This window comes from Bos grunniens, chromosome 3 (assembly GCF_055505025.1).
Source record: "Bos grunniens cultivar Pamir isolate PY7600 chromosome 3, Bosgru_T2T1.0, whole genome shotgun sequence".
Classification (NCBI taxonomy): domain Eukaryota; kingdom Metazoa; phylum Chordata; class Mammalia; order Artiodactyla; family Bovidae; genus Bos; species Bos grunniens.
The window spans coordinates 37,730,468-37,753,115 of record NC_141167.1 but is presented as its reverse complement, the minus strand read 5'-3'; the positions used below and the strand labels follow the sequence as shown (position 1 = coordinate 37,753,115).

The 22,648-nt window shown below is 38.9% G+C and overlaps 1 protein-coding gene across 12 annotated transcripts in view; it reads right to left on the bottom strand.

The window, feature by feature from the left end:
- PATJ (PATJ crumbs cell polarity complex component) overlaps window positions 1-22,648 on the bottom strand; it is a 389,086-nt gene that overhangs the window by 177,575 nt on the left and 188,863 nt on the right. The window contains exon 28 of one of the 12 annotated variants that reach the window (XM_086394299.1): window positions 6,655-6,992. The exons of 10 other annotated variants lie outside the window; for them this stretch is intronic. In XM_086394299.1, the coding sequence (XP_086250425.1) occupies window positions 6,979-6,992 (14 nt within the window). In that variant the 3' untranslated portion in view covers window positions 6,655-6,978. Of the gene's footprint in view, window positions 1-6,654; window positions 6,993-14,797; window positions 14,905-22,648 lie in introns of those variants that run through there. One more of the 12 variants, XM_086394297.1, reaches the window with a different exon arrangement.

The window sequence follows — 22,648 nt, the reverse complement described above, 5'->3', positions numbered from 1 at the left end:
TTACCATTTTCAAGCTTCAGAATTTGAGTTATCCTACAATGTTTATTCAAATCCATAGCTACAAAGGCCTTAAAAGATGGCAGGTCCAACTCTTCAGATAAATTAAATGCTATATTTTACCACATCATAAAACCAGAGACTTTTAAATCAGGCAAAACAAGCTACATTATTGTGTAAAGCTGCCTTCTCTTATTGCACAGCTTCATCCAATTTATAAATAAAGACATAAGACTGAAGAAAGGAACACAATGCTATAATGGTAATTTATAGCTAGAAACTAAACACCTACAAGACCTTTTAGAACTAACATCCAAAAAAGATGTCCTTTTTATTATAGGAGACTGGAAAGCAAAAGTAGGAAGTGAAGAAACACCTGGAGTAACAGGCAAATTTGGCCTTAGAGTACAGAATGAAGCAGGGCAAAGGCTAATAGTTTTGCCAAGAGAATGCACTAGTCATAGCAAATACCCTCTTCCAACAACACAAGAGAAGTCTCTACACATGGACATCACCAGATGGCCAACACCAAAATCAGATTGATTATACTCTTTGCAGCCAAAAATGGAGAAGCCCTATACAGTCAGCAAAAACAAGATTGGGAGCTGACTGTGGCTCAGATCATGAACTCCTTATTGCCAAATTCAGACTTTAAATTAAAGAAAGTAGGGAAAACCACGAGACCATTCAGGTATGCCCTAAATCAAATCCCTCATGATTATACAGTGGAAGTGAGAATAGATTTAAGGGACTAGATCTGATAGACAGAGTGCCTGATGAACTATGGACAGAGGTTCGTGACATAGTACAGGAGACAGGGATCAAGACCATTCCCAAGAAAAAGAAATGCAAAAGAGCAAAATGGTTGTCTGAGGAGGCCTTATAAATAGCTGTGAAAAGAAGAGAAGGGAAAAGCAAAGGAGAAAAGGAAAGATATAAGCATCTGAATGCAGAGTTCCAAAGAATAGCAAGGAGAGATGAGAAAGCCTTTCTCAGTGATCAGTGCAAAGAAATAGAGGAAAAAAACAGAATGGGAAAGACTAGGGATCTCTTCAAGAAAATTAGAGATAGCAAGGGAACATTTCATGCAAAGATGGGCACAGTAAACAACAGGAATGCTATGCACCCAACTGAAGCAGAAGCTATTACAAAGAGGTGGCAAGAATATACAGAAGAACTGCACAAAATGATCTTCACGACCCAGATAATCATGATGGTGTGATCACTCACCTAGAGCCAGACATCCTGGGATGTTAAGTCAAGTGGGCCTTAGGAAGCATCACTACGAACAAAGCTAGTAGAAGTGATGGAATTCCAGTTGAGCTATTTCAAATCCTAAAAGATGATGCTGTGAAAGTGCTGCACTCAATATGTCAGCAAATTTGGAAAACTCAACAGTGGCCACAGGACTGGAAAAGGTCAGTTTTCATTCCAATCCCAAAGAAAGGCAATGCCAAAGAATGCTCAAACTCCCACATAATTGCACTCATCTCACACGCTAGTAAAGTAATGCTCAAAATTCGCCAAGCCAGGCTTCAGCAATACATGAACCCTGAACTTCCAGATGTTCAAGCTGGTTTTAGAAAAGGCAGAGGAACCAGAGATCAAATTTTCAACATCTGCTGGATCATCAAAAAAACAAGAGAGTTCTAGAAAAACATCTATTTCTGCTTTATTGACTATGCCAAAGCCTCTGACTGTGTGGATCACAATAAACTGTGGAAAATTCTGAAAGAGATTGGAATACCAGACCACCTGATCTGTCTCTTGAGAAATCTGTATGCAGGTCAAGAAGTAACAGTTAGAACTGGACATGGAACAACAGACTGGTTCTGAATAGGAAAAGGAGTATGTCAAGGCTGTTTATTGTCACCCTGCTTATTTAACTTATAAGCAGAGTACATCGTAAGAAATGCTGGGCTGGATGAAGCACAAGCTGGAATCAAGACTGCAGGGAGAAATCTCAATAACCTCAGACATGCAGATGACACACTTATGGCAGAAAGCAAAGAAGAACTAAAGAACGTCTTGATGAAAGTGAAAGAGGAGAGTGAAAAAGTTGGCTTAAAGCTCAACGTTCAGAAAACTAAGATCATGGCATCTGTTCTCATCAATTTATGGCAAATAGATGGGGAAACAGTGGCTGATTTTATTTTTGAGGGCTCTAAAATCACTGCAGATGGTGACTGCAGCCATGAAATTAAAAGATGCTTACTCCTTGAAAGGAAAGTTATGACCAATCTAGACAGCATATTAAAAAGCAGAGATGTTACTTTGCCAACAAAGGTCCATCTAGTCAAGGCTATAGTTTTTCCAGTAGTCACGTATGGATGTGAGAGTTGGTCTATAATGAAAGATTAGCACCAAAGAATTGATGCTTTTAAACTGTGGTGTTGGAGAAGACTCTTGAGAACCCCTTGGACTGCAAGGAGATACAACCAGTCCATCCTAAAGGAGATCAGACCTGGGTGTTCATTGGAGGGACTGATGTTGAAGTTGAAACTCCAATACTTTGGCCACCTGATGTGTAGAGCTGACTCATTTGAAAAGACACTGATGCTGCAAAAGATTGAAGGCAGGACGAGAAGGGTATGAGATGGTTGGATGGCATCACCAACCCAATGGACATGTTTGGGTAAACTCTGGGAGTTGGTGATGGACAGGGAGGCATGGCGTGCTGCTGTCCATTGGGTTGCAAAGAGTTTGACACGACTGGGTGACTGAACTGAGTAAAAGACTGAATGATGTTTGTACTTCAGTTTTTTCTTTACCATATTATGTTAAGTTTCTCCAATAGCATCTTAAAGAACAAAAATGACTTCCAATTTCTCCCTCATTAAAAAAGCTATCTTTAGAATCCTCAAGTTAATATAACATCTCCTTACAAAAAAAACCTTCACATTTCATCATGAATTCATCATTCATCATTGAATCTTTCCCACATTTTTGTAAACACCTCCATTTGCAGGCAAGCTGGACTGACATTCAGAGAAGTAAGGTCATCTGGCCGGAGCTGGAGCCAGGTTTACTGAAGAAAATAAGAGCTATGTACTCTCATAACACAGCTGTCTCTTAGATTAGAAGAATTTTAAATAATAAGGTGCTCCCTTAAGAGAACTCAAACAATGCCAGGCTTTAGTCTTAGATTATTTGCCAGGCTGGTTACCTAAAATTTATCCTCAGAGCCTATAAAAGAGAATCATGATTGGGCTCCACTAGCAGATGCTAAGCCAGCAAGACTGAGGAAAATTTTAGAAATTGGGTAAAGTTTTCTGTGTAACAAGATCCTTAGATGATTCTCATGGGCAGCTGGGTCTGTAAACAAAACACTAATCTCCCATGCAATTGCAAAAATTTTTTTCTACAGCAGTCATGACAATCAAACATAAAGTTCACAGACACCAAATTTAAGACAGGCATTAAATATGTCCAACACAGAACTAATCTAATATGGAGATTATCTTCGGCTCCACAATTATACTTTAGGATTAAATGAAAAATTTGTCTTGACTATACAATCAGTTCAGTTCAGTCACTCAATCATGTCCAACTCTTTGTGACCCCATGGACTGCAGCACACCAGGCTTCCCTGTCCATCACCATCTCCCAGAGCTTGCTCAAATTCATGTCCATCTATTGACTATAAAATATTCTATCGTAATCTATTATAATTTATAATTATATAATATGTAAATTATATTATAATTTAATTATAATCTAGTATAATCTATTGACTATACAATAGATTACTTTGAAATCTGAACCTCAGTCTTTCTCCTCCGCTCCTAGGCTGCCCCTCTCCTTCTCCAATTTCAAATGTTTTCTGTAATTTCCATTAGCAATTGCTTCTACTCTGTGGGTATAATAAATGTTGAACCAGAATTTCAAAAGGGGAGAAGGGAAGAAAAGTTAGTTAGTGTTTGGAGGAAAAGTAAACCTGAATTCTCATCTTTGAAAAGTCGAGAAATCACAAGCGCGTTCGCTAATTAAGAATTTAAGAGAGAAGTCATAGCTGAGGTCTTTCTGTGTACGGCTGAGTCAGCACAAACTGTTCTACAGCATTTAAGACTCTACCTCACTACAGGGGAACCCCACACTGTAGAGCCTGGCATTTGCTCTATGGGGTACTGGGACGCATTTTCATGGCAACCAGTAGATGGGGGAACAGATATGTGGAAGAGGAGAGGTAAAAAGAGAATAGTATTTTAAAGATGTATTTATTTCAGTTTCACTAAAAAAACATTGAGGAGGGGTAAAAATTATTATTTTATTTCAAGTCAATGAGGTTTTCCTCTAAAATTAAGAAAAGAAATCCAAGGAATTCATACTTTGTTTCCTATAAACAAACATCCATCCACCCAGATAAATCAAGGAAGTACTAGCCTGTTTTAGTAACATACCCATTACTGGTATTTCCTAAAAACGTTTCCAAAAGTCAATCTTTACATTGATTTTCATTGAGTTCCACAGGGTGTTAGTCCAGTGGAAGTAGTTCCTATTCCAAATAACCTAGACATCTTCCATTTCTAAATACAAATCAAAGATTAGGAGATATGTAACTCCCTTCTTTAGGCTCCAGGCATTAGTATCCCTGAATAAACATCAGACTAGAATAACAAGAGAAGAAAGACAGAGAGAGAGAGAGAGAACAGTCTTTTGACTCAGCTGAACAGTCACAATTGTTTTAAACATGGATTCTCCAGCCCCATGACAACATTATCTGAAGAAAAGAATCCCAAGTTGCTCATAAATCTGTATCAAAGCATCAGCACTTGTCCTTGGCTACAAAAGCCAGTAAGATTTCTCCTGTGTGGTCTCTGGGTGTTTTCCTATCATCATAGGATATTAGCTGTTGCTAAGTAACAGAGCCTTTCACCCAAGAAAGAAACAATTCAAGTCACTGCCCAGGGTTTTAACAGCAAATGTTCAACTCACCAGAATAAAGACCCAACACAATTTCAGAAGCATTTAGTCACCAGGTCTGTTTCCAACAACAGAAAACAATTTAATACAGAGAAAATAAGAGTGTTTCTTATATATTAAATACAATTCCATTTTTAAACAATCAGATTATGAGAAGCACTTCTTAATCTATTTTTCTTACATTGTAACCAACTTTTAATTCTGTTAGTACCTGCAGACTTGAGAAGTAAAAATATGGAAAACAAAAACAAAAACAATCAGAAGAAACAACATGTGAACTCTAGTAGCAAGAAGCAAATCTCAAGTGAAATTTCAAGCCAAATAAAGAAAATAATGAAAACGTGTCAGGGCAAACAAACTATATTTGATGTGACAAATAAACAAAGTTTCCTCTTAAATGAAGATACTTTTGCCAGTAAGTAAGAGTGATAATATTATGTGGACTTACAGATAAAAATTAATAACTGAGACACAAAACTTGAGAACTACAGATAAGGATGATAATAACAGCTAGACATTGTTCTAAGTACTTTAGTTTAATTCATTTAATTTTTATGAACACCCTATGCAATAGGTATTATTATCCCCAACTTTACAGATGAACAAACAAAGGCACAGAGAAGACACAAACCCTCACAGTAACACAGCTAGTAAGTGATAAGGCAGGGATTTGAAATCAAAGACTGTGGCTCTGCAGTCAATAATCTCAGGTGAGAGTCAGGGCTAGAATTAAACAAAAGTATTACATACAGGGCTCGGAAGAAAAACAAAAACTCAATCTATTGTAAATATTTTCAATCTATTGTAAATATTGAATGGGAAAGGAAAGCAAACATAATGTTAAAGTGACATAATTCAGGCTGCCAATTAGAACAAGAATCACTACAATTAAAAGACCACAGCGTGAGAAAAAAAATACTCAACTACTCATGAAAATCTAAAATTTTCCCATTAGATGAAACAAAATTCAAATGAATCAATATGCAATAAGCAAATATTAAATAACAGGCACTATATAAATATCAATTGGACTTTCTCTGTCAGACACTATGTTGATCCCTTGGCACATTTGGGATTATGAAATGTAGTTCTCAAGATGTCCATTTACAGTAAATTGAAAAAGCAAACTGTTGTATATTCATACAGTAGAATTTTACTCGATAATGGAAGCAAACAAATAACACTACAGGCAACATATTTGAATACAAGAACATACTGCTGAGTTGAAAGACCAAGAAAGAACAGTGTCTGCTGTTGCTGTTCAGTTGCTCAGTTGTGTCTGACTCTTTGCGACCCCATGGACTGCAGCGCACCATGCTTCCCTGTCCTTCACCATCTCCCGGAGTTTGCTCAAATTCATGACCACTGAGTCATCCCCTTCTCCTCCTACCTTCAGTCTTTCCCAGCATCAGGGTCTTTCCCAATGAGTTAACTCTTTGCATCAGGTGGTTAAAGTATTGGCACTTCAACATCAGTTCTTCCAGTGAATATTCAGGATAGAGTTCCTTTAGGACTGACTAGTTTGATAGCCTTCCTGTCCAAAGGACTCTCAAGAGTCCTCTCCAGTACCAGAGTTTGAAGGCATCAGTTCTTCAGTGCTCAGAGTTTTTTATTGTCCATCTCTCACATTACTACATGACTACTGAAAAAACCATAGCTTTGACTATACAGGCCTTTGGAGATAAGGTAATGTCTCTGCTTTGTAATATGCTGTTTAGGTTTGTCATTGCTTACCTTCCAAGGAACAAGCATCTTTTAATTTCATGGCTGCAGTCACCATCCACAGTGATTTTGGAACCCAAGAAAATCACGTCCTTCACCATTTCCTTTGTTTCTCCATCTATTTGCCGTAAACTGGTAGGACCAGATGCCATGGTCTTCATTTTTTTGAATGTTGAGCTTTAAGCTAGCTTTTTCACTCTCCTCTTTCACCTTCAAGAGGCTCTTTAATTCCTCTTCGCTTTATGCCATAAGGGTGGTGTCATCTGCATATCTGAAGTTATTGATATTTCTCCCCACAATCTTGATTCCAGCTTGCGCTTCATCCAGCCTGGCATTTTACATGATGTACTCTGCATATAAGTTAAATAAACAGGGTAACAATATACAGACTTGAGGTACTCCTTTCCCAATTTGGAACCAGTCTGTTGTTCCATGTCCAGTTCTAACTGTTGCTTCTTTTTTTTTTTTTTTTTGGTTTTCCAAAGAGATCACATTTTATTAGCATTCACCACATTTATTTTTAGTGAAGAGATAATGGGAATACAAGGGACATTCAACTGTAAACACAAGACTGAATTCCAAAACCTGTCAGCTAGATGACCTCTATGGTCCCCTCTAAAAATCAGATCCTGAGATTACAATCAAAAGAAAGTTTTGCCATGTCTATATAACAAGATTATAATCCACACTCTTTGTGGTCTTCAATTCTATACAGCAAACTTACAAATGCTTCTGTATTCTTTCCTACTGCCTGAATTGTTCAATGTGCATTTTACAAATTCAGGCAAAAAACATATTTGTCAAGGCAGAAGTCTTTCCTAAATATTTCTGAAAGCAGTGTCATCTGATCATAAGCATTAAAGCAGGTATATCATTTTCCCACAGAATTGCAATATTTTTCTATCAGTTGATTTGAGGAATGAAAATTAATTTCCATACAGGTTTCTCAGGAGGCAGGTAAGGTGCTCTGGTATTCCCATCTCTTTCAGAATTTTCCAGTTTGTTGTGATCTATACAAAGACTTTAGCATAGTCAATGAGGCAGAAATAGATGTTTTTCTGGAATTCTCTTCCTTTTGCTATGATCCAATGGATGTTGGAAAGAAACTAAGAAAGAAAAATGTATACACTACATAATTCCACTTTTTATCAAGTTCAAAAACAGGCAAAGCTAATCTATTTGCAACAAAATCAAGACAGTGTTGACCTTTGGGGAAGAAAGAACAGTGAATCAGAGGGGGCATAAAGTGATTCTGGGTGCTAATAATATGCTGGTTGGTGGGTGAATATTCATCAGACTGTGATACAACTTTCTGTTTGTACATATTTCAATAAAACTATTTTTTAAAAAGAGACAATAAAATCATGAAATGACAGGATACTGCCTGAATTCTGATTTAAACAAACCAACTACATTGAGACAATAAAGAAATTTGATTATGCATTATATATTCAGTTCAGTTCAGTCGCTCAGGCGTGTCCAACTGTTTGAGACCCTATGAATTGTAGCACGCCTGGCAGGATTATATATTAGATAAAACCAAATAATTATTGTGTTATGTTGTATGTATATGTATTATTGATACACAACTATACATATTGTATAATATACTTTTCACAATATTATAGTTGTATTTTTAGAGATTTATATGTATGAATGGGGCTTCCCTGGTGGCCCAGTGGTAAAGAATCTGCCTGCCAATGTAGGAGACACAGGTTCGATCCCTGGGTCGGGAAGATTCCCTGGAAAAGAAAGCAGCAACCCACCTCAGTATACTTGTCTGGGAAATCCCATGGACAGTAGGAGGCTGGTAGGCTACGACTTGGAGTATGAAGTCAAATGGGCCTTAGGAAGCATTACTATGAACAAAGTTCATGGAGGTGATTGAATTACAGATGAGCTACTTAAAATCCTAAATGCTGATGCTGTTACACTGCTATACTCAGTATGTCAGGAAATTTGGAAAATTCAGCAGTGGCCACAGGACTGGAAAAGGTCAGTTTTCGTTCCAATCCCAAAGAAGGGCAATGTCAAAGAATGTTCAAGCTACTGTACAACTGCACTCATTTCACATGCTAGCAAGGTTATGCTCAAAATCCTTGAAGCTAGGCTTCAGCAGTACATGAAGCAAGAACTTCCAGATATCCAAGCTGGGTTTTGAAGAGGCAGAAGAATCAGAGATCGAATTACCAACATTTGTTGAATCATGGAGAAAGCAAGAAATATCTATTTCTGCTTCACTGACAATATTAAAGTCTTTGTCTAGATCACAACAAACTGTGGAAAATTCTGAAAGAGCTGGGAATACCGGATCACCTTACCTGCATCCTGCAAAATCTGTATGCAGTTCAAGAAACAACAGATAGAACTGGATATGGAACAATGGGCTGGTTCAAAATTGGGAAAAGAGTACATCAAGCCTGTATATTGTCACTCTGCTTATTTAACTTATAGGCAGAGTACATTATGTGAAATTCTGGGCTGGATGAAGCACAAGCTGGAATCAATGTTGCTGGGAGAAATATCAGTAACCTCAGATTTGCAGATGACACCACTCTAACGCTAAGAAGTAAAGAGGAACTAAAGAGTCTCTTAATGAAGGTAAGAGTGAAAAAGCTGACGAATCTCAACATTTAAAAAACTAAGATCACGACATCCAGTCCCATCATTTCATGGCAAATAGAAGGGGAAAAAGTGGAAGCAGTGACAGATTTTATTTTCTTGGGCTCCAAAATCATCATGGACAGTGACTGTAGCCATGAAATTAAGATGCTTGCTTCTCTGAAGAAAAGCTATGACAAACCTAGACAATGTATTAAAAAAACAGACATCACTTTGCCAACAAAAGTCCATATACTCCAAGCTATGGTTTTTCCAGTAGTCATGTATGCACCATAAAGAAGGCTGAGCATCAAAGAACTTGGACTGCAAGGAGATCAAACCAGTCAATCCCAAAGGAAATCAACCTTGAAATAGGGTTAAATATTAGAAGGACTGATGCTGAAGTAAAAGTCCCAATACTTGGCCACCTGATGCAAAGAGCCAACTCATTGGAAAAGATGTGGATGCTGAGAAAGACTGAAGGAAAAAGAAGAAGAGGGCAGCAGAGGATGAGATGGTTCAATAGTATCATCAACTCAGTGAACATGAATCTGAGCAAACTGGGAGATAGTGGAAGACAGAGGAGCCTAGTGTGCTGCAGCCCATGGGGTCGCAGAGTCAGACATGACTTAGCAACTGAGCAACAACAACGCTTTTGATACTACCTAAGCACCCCACTCCAGTACTCTTGCTTGGAAAATCCCATGGACGGAGGAGCCTGGTAGGCTGCAGTCCATGGGGTCGCTAAGAGTCGGACACAGCTGGGCGACTTCACTTTCACTTTTCACTTTCATGCATTGGAGAAGGAAATGGCAACCCACTCCAGTGTTCTTGCCTGGAGGATCCCAGGGACAGGGAAGCCTGGTGGGCTGCCGTCCATGGGGTCGCACAGAGTCGGACACGACTGAAGTGACAGCATACATAACTCAACCTTAGGTAAAACCACTTAGGTAAAACCTTAGGGAAAAGCACTAGACCATCCAGATATGACCTAAATCAAATCCCTTACAATTATACAGTGGAAGTGACAAATACATTCAAGGGATTAGATCTGATAGAGTCCTTGAAGAACTATGGACGGAGGTTTGTGACATTGTACGGGAGGCAGGGATCAAGACCATCCCCAAGAAAAAGATACGCAAAAAGGTAAAATGGTTGTCTGAGAAGGCCTTACAAATAGCTGTGAATAGAAGAGAAGCGAAAGGCAAAGGAGAAAAGGAAAGATACACCCATTTGAATGCAGAGTTCCAAAGAACAGCAAAGAGAGACAAGAAAGCCTTCCTCACTGATCAATGCAAAGAAATAGAGGAAAACAATAGAATGGGAAAGACTAGAGACCCCTTCAAGAAAATTAGAGATATTAAGGGAACATTTCATGCAAAGATGGGCACAACAAACAATAGAAATGCTATGCATCTAACAGAAGCAGAAGATATTAAGAAAAGGTGGCAACAATACACAGCTGCTGATGCTGCTAAGTCACTTCAGTCGTGTCCAACTCTGTGTGACCCCATAGACGGCAGCCCACTAGTCTCCTCTGTCCCTGGATTTTCCAGGCAAGAATACTGGAGTGGGTTGCCATTTCCTTCTCCAATACATGAAAGTGAAAAGTGAAAGTAAAGTCGCTCAGTCGTGCCCAACTCTTAGCGACCCCATGGACTGCAGCCTACCAGGCTCCTCCATCCGTGGGATTTTCCAGGCAAGAGTACTGGAGTGGGTTGCCATTGCCTTCTCTGGACAATACACAGAAATATACAAAAAAGATCTTAGACCCAGATAACCACAACAGTGTGATCACTCACCTAGAGCCAGACATCCTGGAATGTGAAGTCAAGTGGGCCTTAGAAAGCATCACTACGAACAAAGCTAGTGGAGGTGATGGAATTCCAGTTGAGCTATTTCAAATCCTGAAAGATGATGCTGTGAAAGTGCTGCACTCAATATGCCAGCAAATTTGGAAAACTCAGCAGTGGCCACAGGACTGCAAAAGTCAGTTTTCATTCCAATCCCAAAGAAAGGCAATGCCAAAGAATGCTCAAGTAGTAGCAGTAGTTCAGTCATTAAGTTGTGTCCGACTATAACCTTCCAGGCTCCTCTGCCCATGGGATTCTCCAGGCAAGAATACTAGAGTGGGTTGCCATTTCCTTCTCCAGGGGATCTTCCTGACCCAGGGATCGAACCCAGGTCTACTGAATTGTAGGAAGATTCTTTACCAACTGAGCTACAAGGGAATGCCTAAGAATGCTCAAACTACTGCACAATTGCACTCATCTCACACGCTAGTAAAGTAATGCTCAAAATTCTCCAAGCCAGGCTTCAACAGTACGTGAACCATGAACTTCCAGATGTTCAAGCTGGATTTAGAAAAGGCAGAGGAACCAGAGATCAAATTGCCAATATCTGTTGGATCAAAAAAGCAAGAGAGAGTTCCAGAAAAACATCTACTTCTGCTTTTTTGACTATGCCAAAGCCTTTGACTGAATGGACCACAACAAACTGTGGAAAATATACTTGGGTTCTTTCTTTCAGTCACTTAATAGCAGACAAAGATCTGATTGGATAATCAGTATCTAAACTCCTCTGAATCACATTTAGTTTAGAGAGGTACAGAAACCAGTCAAGAGAATTCATGATCAAGGATGTCAAGAATCAGAGTTCAATCAGCAACAAATGGCAAAACCAGGAAGGGAATTCAAGAGTCTTCATTAACTAGGCCAGTTTCACTATTCTAGGTCTCAGATATTGGGACAATTAGGCCAAATCTAAACTGAAGTTATAGGTTGGGTTATCTTCATCTCTCATTTTTGAAAATTTCACGCCAATTCCTTACTTACTGCTATGAGAAAACTGACCAGTCCGCTAAATCCCTCTGATAATGAGGGATATGATGCAAGGTGATCATTCAGGGAGGGAGATGCAGTTGGCAAATGATCTATCTACAAATTGCAAGCTCACTGATGATGTTTAGGCTTAAAATACAAAATGAAATTAGTTATCAAGCAGGAAAGTTAATTCACCTTAATTAGGGAAGATGACTGTGCTTAGTCCCTCAGTTGTGTCCGAGTCTTTGTGACCACATGGACTATAGCCTGCCAGGCTCCTCTGTCCATGGAATTCTCCAGGCAAGAATACTGGAGTGGGTTGTCATGCACTCCTCCAGGGGATCTTCCCAACCCAGGGATTGAACCCAGGTCTCCCACTTTGCAGGTGGATTCTTTACTGTCTGAGCCACCAGGGAAGCCCAGGGAAGATGGTGCCCATACTCAAACACGTAGCTTCACACTATCAGTCTTGATGGATACGACCAGTGAGGCCTTTCTGTGAGAGCACCATTATACCCAAACCAGTGTTTTCCAAAGTGTGGTCCATGGATCACCCAAAAGAGTTGGAAGGAAAATGCACAGTTATCTGGACTCCATGTAACAGTCACAAAATCTAAGTCTTGCAATACAGCCAAAGAGTCATCATAGTTGGCTTTTTTTATTTTTATATATATAAACACATCTCTAGGTAATTCTTCGGAGAAGGCAATGGCACCCCACTCTAGTACTCTTGCCTGGAAAATCCCATGGACAGAGGAGCCTGGTGGGCTGCAGTCCATGGGGTCGCTAAGAGTCGTGTCTGAGTGACTTAACTTTCACTTTTCATTTTCATGCATTGGAGAAGGAAATGGCAACCCACTCCAGTGTTCTTGTCTGGAGAATCCCAGGGACAGTGGAGCCTGGTGGGCTGCCATCTATGGGGTCGCACAGTCGGACATAACTGAAGCGACTTAGCAACAGCAGCAGCAGCAGGTAATTCTTATACATATTAGAAAAAAAAGTCTAAAAACCAAGATAAATCCCCAGCCAAGTTCAAAATGCCTTAATGACCTTAGAGATACCTGAAAACAAGGTATAACAAGAGTTTGATTATTACTGACCTCAGATTTTTACTAAATCTTGGAAGTAAACTTGTAATGTTTTGATTTTGAAACAGCACTGAGAAAAGCCCAAAGTAATTTTTAAAATACCCATGATAATAATTTGTTGCATATATTAAATATCAGGAGAACACAGAATATGGCTCTTTAATCACTATCAAAGCACTGAGCTGCAGTTCCTTATGGTCACTATGCTGTAAACTGAGTTACATGTGGGCTGATTTCGCTTCCTTGTCATTACCCAGTCATTGGATGATGTTCAACACAAGCTCCACACAGGCAACAGACCACAGTGATCAGCAGTGGCACTGGCAGCATTAAGGTGTTTAATTATATTTTCTGGAGCGGGGTGGAGCAGGGGGCAGCAGGAATGGCAGTTTCCAGTAATTAAAGCAGACTGTAGCAAAATGCAGAAAAAGGAATATAACATAATTTTTTTCAAGTTTACCTGGTCCCCTTAAGAACTGATTCTTTGGAAGCAAATTTCCCTCTGCATACCTGCTTAGGAAATCATCTGATTATATTTGCCCAGGGCCCTGTACATACATATTAGTTTTAATAACCATCAGATCAAGATTCAGGGAAGAAGTATAATTCTAGGTGAAATCTGACAGTATTTGGTGTGTCTTCTGTTGTTCATTGTTTGTGTCCTCTACTATCATAAAAGGAGAAACTACCTATTTTATTGATTAGAATTCCTAGCCCAGAGAAGGTACAGCATAGACATATGAATAAATTATAGAAACACAAAACTTACAAATTCTTCATTATCTGAATTGGTCAAGATTATTTAGGTTAATCAAAATTTCTAGTAAATATATAGAATTTTGTTTTCCCTAAGAATTAAATTGTAATAAAAGACTCCAAAATTAAGCTGAGAATACATTTTGTGGGTAATTCAGATGTTTTAATATTATTAAAAACACTATCTTTTAGGTATAAGGAACAAGAGTCAATCAGGAAAAAAGTATACAAGCTTTAGAAAGATCTTCACTGAAAGGCATACAGTGCAATCAAAAAGAACTACTGTTCAAATTTCACTCTGACACACGGTGCCTGTGAACCTGTGCCTGTGAACCCGCCCACAAGGCACCAACCCTCACATTCCAATTTTTAAAAACAAGAACAATGGCCTTTCTTGTCCTATGAGTTTGAGAAGATAGAATCAAAGAGTAAAAAGTGGCTAGCTTAATGCCAAACATAGTAAGCATTATACACTTCTATGAGGTCTGTTCTCTAAACTGCTAAACTTTCCTTCCTAAGCCCTTGTAGTTGGAGAGTTCCTTAAAGTACCACACAAACTGGTTTTAATCACATAATATTGCTTTCTAAAATTATTGTCTCTATTTTTAAAATAAATAACCAAAGAGAGTTTAAGTAACAGGCAGAAGGTTTCAAAGTACATTGTATATTTTAACATTTAATTTTAAAATGATGACAAAGGTGGTATCCCATGCCACTTTTAAAGGTTTTATGAGGAAGAAGACTAATGCTATAATTTGACATAATATGATTTATACATAATTAATTTTGCTCACGTAATTTTAAACAATAGCAAAACTTTTGTTTAACAATTTCATCCCACAGCATGTCAGATGTTTTAAACAGACTCTAGGCTAAGAAACCGGTCACTAGAGAGATCTCATTTACTTCTGCCAATATACCACCTGACAGTTAAGAAGACCACATACAATTCTGTAGGAAAACTGCTGATGAAGGGAAGGAAGTATTCCACACACCTGCAGAAGCCAACAACAACAAAAAAATTAAGTTTTAAAAAATTCATAGCTAAGATGATTATAACTAAAATACAGAAAAGATACCAGAGACTGTCAAAATAAACTGATAGCATTTGAGGAACTGATAACTTGTTTCTTCTCTAGTACTGGTATTTTTGTGCCATTTAATACTTTACCCCTTAGGCTTTAATATCTTTGGACTCTTTTTCAGGCAGTCAAGATGATAACATAAAAAAAGGAACTATTTCGGCCAGTCTTCTCTCACTTGTATCTCATCTTTAAACTGACCACACTCTGAAAGCAGCTGACAGTCAGAACCTGGATGGGATCTTACACGTTAGTGAACAATTGCTTTCTTACAAGATAAAAGAAAAGATAAATGAGAGGGGACTAAACTGCAAGGAAGAAACAAGTGTAATAGAAAGGCAAAAGCAATGGCAGAGGATGAAAGCCAGCAAGGAAACATCTGCTGAAGACTAAACTCTCTTAAGGGCAATTCTGAACTCAGATTTATAACAATAACAAATCCTGCCTTTTGAGTGACAGTTACTTCCAAATAAATGATCTCATTTAATACTTCGACCATCCTTTCTGGAAATAAGAAGCACTGAAACTGGGAGGGATTAATTGAATGGCCCCAAACACTAGCTAGCAAAGGGTTGAGTCGCTATTTCAACATAAATCACTATCTATTTTATATACTATAAACCACATATGTTTCTTTAAAAGGTAATATGAAACTGTATCTAATACTCAACTTTTTTTTTTTAACGTGTAGTCAAGTCATTCCTATAAAAAGCAGGTATTGAAAGCTTGTTAAAGTATGTTTCCTTGAATAGAAAATTCAACTCTTCAGTTCAGTTCAGTTTAGTCGCTCAGTCGTGTCCAACTCTTTGCGACCCCATGAATCGCAACACGCCAGGCCTCCCTGTCCAACACCAGCTCCCGAAGTTCACTCAGACTCACATCCATCGAGTTAGTGATGCCATCCAGCCATCTCATCCTCTGTCGTCCCCTTCTCCTCCTGCCCCCAATCCCTCCCAGCATCAGAATCTTTTCCAGTGAGTCAACTCTTCGCATGAGGTGGCCAAAGTACTGGAGTTTCAGTTTTAGCATCATTCCTTCCAAAGAAATCCCAGGGCTGATCTCCTTCAGAATGGACTGGTTGGATCTCTTTGCAGTCCAAAGGACTCTCAAGAGTCTTCTCCAGCACCACAGTTCAAAAGCCTCAATTCTTCGGCACTCAGCTTTTTTCACAGTCCAACTCTCACATCCATACATGACCACTGGAAAAACCATAGCCTTGACTAGATGGACCTTTGTTGGCAAAGTAATGTCTCTGCTTTTCAACATGCTATCTAGGTTGGTCGTAACTTTTCTTCCAAGGAGTTCAACTCTTAAGAGATAATTTAAGACTCATCAAACAAAAAATATCCAAAGTTTAGAAAAAAGTTCTTAAAAATATATATATTTATTTTAGGACTAAATGGAGAGTTCTTAATTTTGTACAACCAAATAAAAATAAAGTGACTCCTTTTATTTTCAACAGCCTTCACACATGGGAGTCCATGACACGTGAAAGCACAAGGTTTCCTGGTTTCCTTGTTTCCCCGCAGGGTGCACCTTACCCATGGCTCCTGTCTTTCCATGCCTTCAGGACATTGCACAGTGCTCAGAGGAGCATTCCATGACTCCTCGGGTAGGATTTGAAGTCTGTTTTTTATTTACAAAGTACTCTGAGCCTTCCTTCCTCCATCAAAGCTCTTCCTCCACTGTGAAACTGATGGAATTCATCTTCCACATAGGAGTGGGGTTCCTTGAGAACCATGTCTGTGTTGGACTCATTTTGTAGCCCCAACACCTATCATGGAATCTGGCATATAGTAAGCACACGGTTAAATGATTTAACACTGGATTTCTTAGCCTCAAAGAATTTAAGAAGAGACTGAGTGTTTTCTCAGGTTTGCCTCTCCTGGCAATTCACTTTTGCTTACATCTTGCTGGAGTTCTTTGGCTCTAAGAGATTATCATTTAAAAATGAAGACAAAGGGGCATTGGCTGGAGAAAATCTGAGCAATCTGATACAAAGGGCACCCCAACCCCACCTTAAATCCTAGAAAAGTTTTCCTGGGTGAATTCCCAGGTGAGTGTTCCTCAGAAGCCTGCATCTTCCTGTCTCACTCTTCCAAACCCTCCTGGCACAAATCCCTAGGACTCCAACTATCCAAAGCAATGCCTCCTCAGTAAAGTGGGCAATAAAATCTATTGACCAAACCTGTGGCTCTGGAGTCAGATTGTGAATTCAGATCCTGTTCCTGCCACTTGCAGTTGGGAAGCCTTGGGCTGGTTAACCTCCTATTTCTTTCTGTTACCTCATGCATAAAGTGAAAATAATTATGGTAATCACGTGTTTGAGTTGTTTCGGGGACTAGGCAAGATGACACGTTTGAAGCATAACACAACTCCTGGTCCTACTTTCCACTTTCACTCCACTTTCACTACTTTGTAGAATCCCAGAGTGCCCCACATACGCAATTTTTCCACAGAATAACAAGGCTACATTATAGCCCACAGACTGCTGGGCCCTCTCCACTGCTGGCCTTCTGCCCTTGTCTCTGGTTTACCCTGCCCCTGGTCAACTGAACCACTCAACTCCTTGGTCCCTAATTCTATCCTATGAGATCAAAGACTAGAAATAAAAAAAGATTCCACTGATTGACATGCGGGGGCGGGGGGGTGGTGGTGGGAGAGGTTGTACTTTGAGAACCACTGGGTTCACTTAAATATTATGTGACTTTCAGTTTCTGTTCTTAGTTGCTCAGTCATGTCTGACTCTTTGCGACTCCAAAGGACTATAGCCTGCCAGGCTCCTGTGCCCACAGGGATTCTCCCAGCAAGAATACTGGAGTGGATTGCCATTTCCTCCTCCAGGGGATGTTCCCAACATAGGGATCAAACCCAGGTCTCCCGCAACACAGGCAGATTCTTTACTGTCTGAGCCACCAGGGAAGCCCACTTTCAGTTTAGAGATATCAAACAATTATGATGAACATAGAATGTAATGAAGACTATATTCAAATGTATATAATACTTATTGAGAGTGCGTTTTATATTAGGTACTGCAACAGGTTCCTTTATATATATATATATATATATATATATATGTTTTTTTTTTACTTAATTCTCAAACAAATATTCAAGGTAGGCATTAGCCATGTATACTGAAGATGAATAACCTAAAGTCCAAAAAGTTTAAGTGGTTTGATGGAGACGGCACAGCTACAAAGTGATTGAGTTCAAATTTGAATACAGACCTTCTGACTCTATGTATAAAGGTGCTTTTGACAACACTATGTGGTTTAATTCCAAAGATAAGAGTGAGTTAAATTTATGTATGTATTTTTCTCAATCAGGATTAGTAATATAAAGTGAACTTCACTTAGTTCTTCAGTATGAAGCTAAAAATTGTGCTTATACATTCACTTACTCAAAAAAGTGTTTAGTGATACTGGGACTTCCCTGTTGGTGCAGTGGTTAAGAATCTGCCTTGCAATGCAGGGCACATGGTTGTCTATGCACCATGGATCCCTGGATGGGGAACTAGGATCCCACATGCCTCAGGGCAACAACTAAGCCCATGTGACACAATCTCTGAGCCCATGCACTGAAAGATCAGAGGCAGCCAAATAAATAAAAGTTTTTAGTGATACGTATCAATGACAAGCATAGTGCTGGATGCTGATGGGCAATGGAGACCTGGCCTGGAAGGTTATCGCCTAGTGGAAGAGACAGAATTAACCTAACAATCAGTAGACAAACTCAGATAAAAGGTATACAGAAAAAGTACCATAGGTCATGCTTGGTAAAAGTGTCTGTATCTGCACTGGACATCAAGGAGAACCTCCATAAAGAAGAGAGGTTTGAGCTAAGAGAGTTGATAGAGTATTATTAGGCAGGGGAAAACTGTGTGCAAAGGTTCTGAGGCAAGGAAGAGAATGGCATTCAGGACGAACTGCCACTATAGGGGGAACCCACCGCACTATAGAGGGCAGGGGGCACAGCAGACATCAGAGGAATGTGGAAAGAGATCCTGGGCAAGACCATGAGAACACTTAAACAATTACAATGGGAAGTCACTGAATTTGGAGCAGGGACTATCAGCAAAATAGGATGAATGACTCATTTATGAAGGTATCCAAATGAACAGCCATGTAATAAGTGAAAGTTAAAGCCTTCTTAAAGACTATGCTGCTGCTGCTGCTAAGTCTCTTCAGTTGTGTCTGACTCTGTGCGACCGCATAGACGGCAGCCCACCAGGCTCCCCCGTCCCTGGGATTCTCCAGGCAAGAACCCTGGAGTGGGTTGCCATTTCCTTCTCCAATGCATGAAAGTGAAAAGTGAAAGTGAAGTCGCTCAGTCGTGTCCAACTCTTAGCGACCCCATGGACTACAGCCTTCCAGGCTCCTCCCTCCATGGGGATTTTCCAGGCAAGAGTACTGGAGTGGGGTGCCATTGCCTTCTCCGTCTTAAAGACTATAGTATAATTAAATTAAATGAAAAAACACTATAATGTTAATTTCCAAAGAAGCAGGCAAACTGATTTTGTAGTGGACCAAAAAAAAGGAAGAAGAAAAAAGGAAAAGAGAATTCATCGATACAGCACAATTCTTTTCCCACTTGCTTTCTATTTTACATATGGTAATTTATATGTTTGCATGCTATTCTCTCAATTCATCCCACCCTCTTCTTCTGTGTCCCCTACTGTGTCCACAAGTGTATTCTCTAAGCAATGCAGCACATTTTAATAATCAGGCGTAGATAGAAAATCTTATTTCTGTATGCAACCACAGATTAGAGGTTTTAATTTTTTATTATAAAATTAAGTTTTCTAATACCCTTATTCATTTTTATATTGTATAATCAATTATCAAGCAGTGTAGTCAAGTAGGGTGTTTATATATGATTTGCTTTTAAGCTTTAACTTACAAACTCCATTGAGAGTAAATGCTGCCTTATCTTCTTTTCAAATTACAACTTAGGCAGAATTTAAATACCTTTTCTATATGTCAAAGAAAACTCTGAAACTTTCAATCTGCCAATATGTCACATTTTAATTTTACTGGCTATTTTGAGAAAAGTCAAGAACACATAAGAAATCACATCACATTTTAATATACCTTAATATAAACTACAATAAACAATAACAAAATACATATTACCTTCTAGAAATCATTATAGTAAAATAAACAACATTCAACTAAAATCTTAAGCTTTTAGAAATAGCTCCAAGAGACATAAAATACTATACAAGCCAAAATTTTCATTCTCTTCTAGTTTAAATAGATAAGTACAAGCAAGCAAATAAACACATTTTTAAAGGGGAAAAGGCAGCTGCTTTTTATTCTATTCTTTAAGTTCTTGAAGCACTATGCACAAAGTATATTTTGGTTGAGTTCTACAAATGTAAAACAAAGTATGCACTTTAGAATGAAGCAAACATAATATTATACCATAGACTATTCCCTACTCTTATTTCCAAAGTTTGAAGGCTGTAACATAAACATAAAATGATGGTTAAAGCCAGAATGGAACAGAAAACAAGTTAATAAATGATAAGGCTGATGGAGCAGAAGAGTGAAGGTGCTAGGCTATTTCTCACTTATGAAATTAGAAGAGGTGCTTTTCCTCTTACCTAAGCTTAAACGCCCCACCTCTCCCACACTGCCTGGGCACTGCTCTTAAAGGTCGTTTCTGATGTTCCTCGGGAGTCTCATGCCAGGCTTTTATCCTCCCTCCCATTACAGCTGCTCTCAGAGCTTTGATCATTGATTCATACCGATAACTCCCTTTACACCTTGAACTACTCTAGGCTCTCAGGATAACTCTCAATAAATGTTTGTTGAATGACTGAATGTGTGCACTATCTTTTAAGAAAAGTTCTACTTAACTCTAGCTTATGGCTTTCTCTCCATACGCCCTAGAATATTTAAAAAAAAAAACCTCACCATTAAAAAGTCTGTTAATAAAGTCTGATATTCATTCTTCCTTTCTTTTTGAATAACAGAAACAAGTATTTTTAGCTATTTGTCTGTCCAGAATAAAAATAACATTTATCAGTCTCATTTATAGCTAATTGTACTACTAAGCTCTGGATAATGAAATACAAGTTAACTTATGTACAGCATACAGCTTTCCAGAAACCATCAATAAAAGGAAGCAGGTTGTCCTTCCCCCCTCTTTCTTTCTTCCTGGCAGCTGGAATAAGCTCTGATGGCTGGAGTTAGTGTCCCCCAGGCCCTGAAGTGATGCAGGGAATGGAACTTCCACATTAAAGAGCAACAAGAGGAGAGAAGCTTGGATGGCAGACACTGGGCGGTCCCCACTTTCAGACACAGATCTGGGAGAAAAATAAACTTCCGTCCTCTAGAATAATTGTTATTAGGGGGCGTCTTGGCTCACAGGTAGAACTTCATGCTAATTGAACTATCTTCTAAGTAGTTCTTTACCTTTCCTTGTAATGTATCAAGTTAATTTTCCTTTAAGATTATGGTCAGGAGATTATTTCGTGGCCTCAGTAGCTTTGAGTCCTCTCCTCACTATAGGAATAAGTCTCTCTCCAAGTCTTGCAGCATCACACTACAAACATTATTCAATCCCTCAACATACGAAGGCTTATTTGCCTCATCTTAAAATTGCCCTGTACTAGTAATCCCAGGGACGGAGGAGCCTGGTGGGCTGCCTTCTATGGGGTCGCACAGAGTAGGACACGACTGAAGCGACTTAGCAGCAGCAGCAGTAACTGAAAACTCAACTCTAAACAGGGTATTTGAAATAAATATTTCAAGAAGAGAAAAAAATCAAAAAATAGAAAAATACGGTCAATTACAAACCCTTCCCATTCACATGCCTGCTGGATAATTTTACATATTCTGATGTTTGTCCTTCCATTTGATCATTTAATATTTATTGAGTGTCCTCTGCAAAAGGCATAGATAAGAAATACTGAATTAAACATACATCAAGACAAGCTATTCTCTTGAAGCTATAAGCACAATGAATAACCATATATGAATAACTATTATATCACTGTAGGCTGTAAAAATAAAAGTGAAATAAGAACAGAATCAATAGAAAGAGTATAGAAGATAACACCATCAGCAGAGATAATCAAGAAAGGTTTCCCTGCAAGAAGAAAAGACGGCAGGGTTGGAGCTTTGGTATGAAAGTCTGCTTGCTGTCTAACTAAACAGAGGCTGCTATGTTCATATTTCTTGTGTCCACTTTAGTTTTTCTACTTCTTTTACTGCCAGGTTGATACTTTTTTTGTGAATCCTGCAGTCAGCAGGTCTGTCTAATGTCTCTTTGTCAAATAGCTTCTGTCTCATTCTATATGAATGTGAAAGTTTTATCTGCAAATTGATAATTAACAAGATCTTCAAGTTGGGGATTCATTTTTGGGCAAAGAAAATGTGCTATGAGTACAAATGTACTCATATTCATTTCGGCCTCTGGATACCACCTCCAATCATTTCTTTCAGGGCCTTGTGCCTAGGCTAGGAATAGTCAGCATGTCAGAAAGCAGAATTTCAGAAGATTTAGTAGCAGAACCATCCATCTTTCATTGTACAGTACATGCACTGCACAAGAGTGCCTGAGACAGCAAGTAGAGGCTGACATTCAATCCATGCCCCACTCATAGAGTTTTCACCCTTATGAGAGAGTGTATACCAAGTATCAAGGGGTT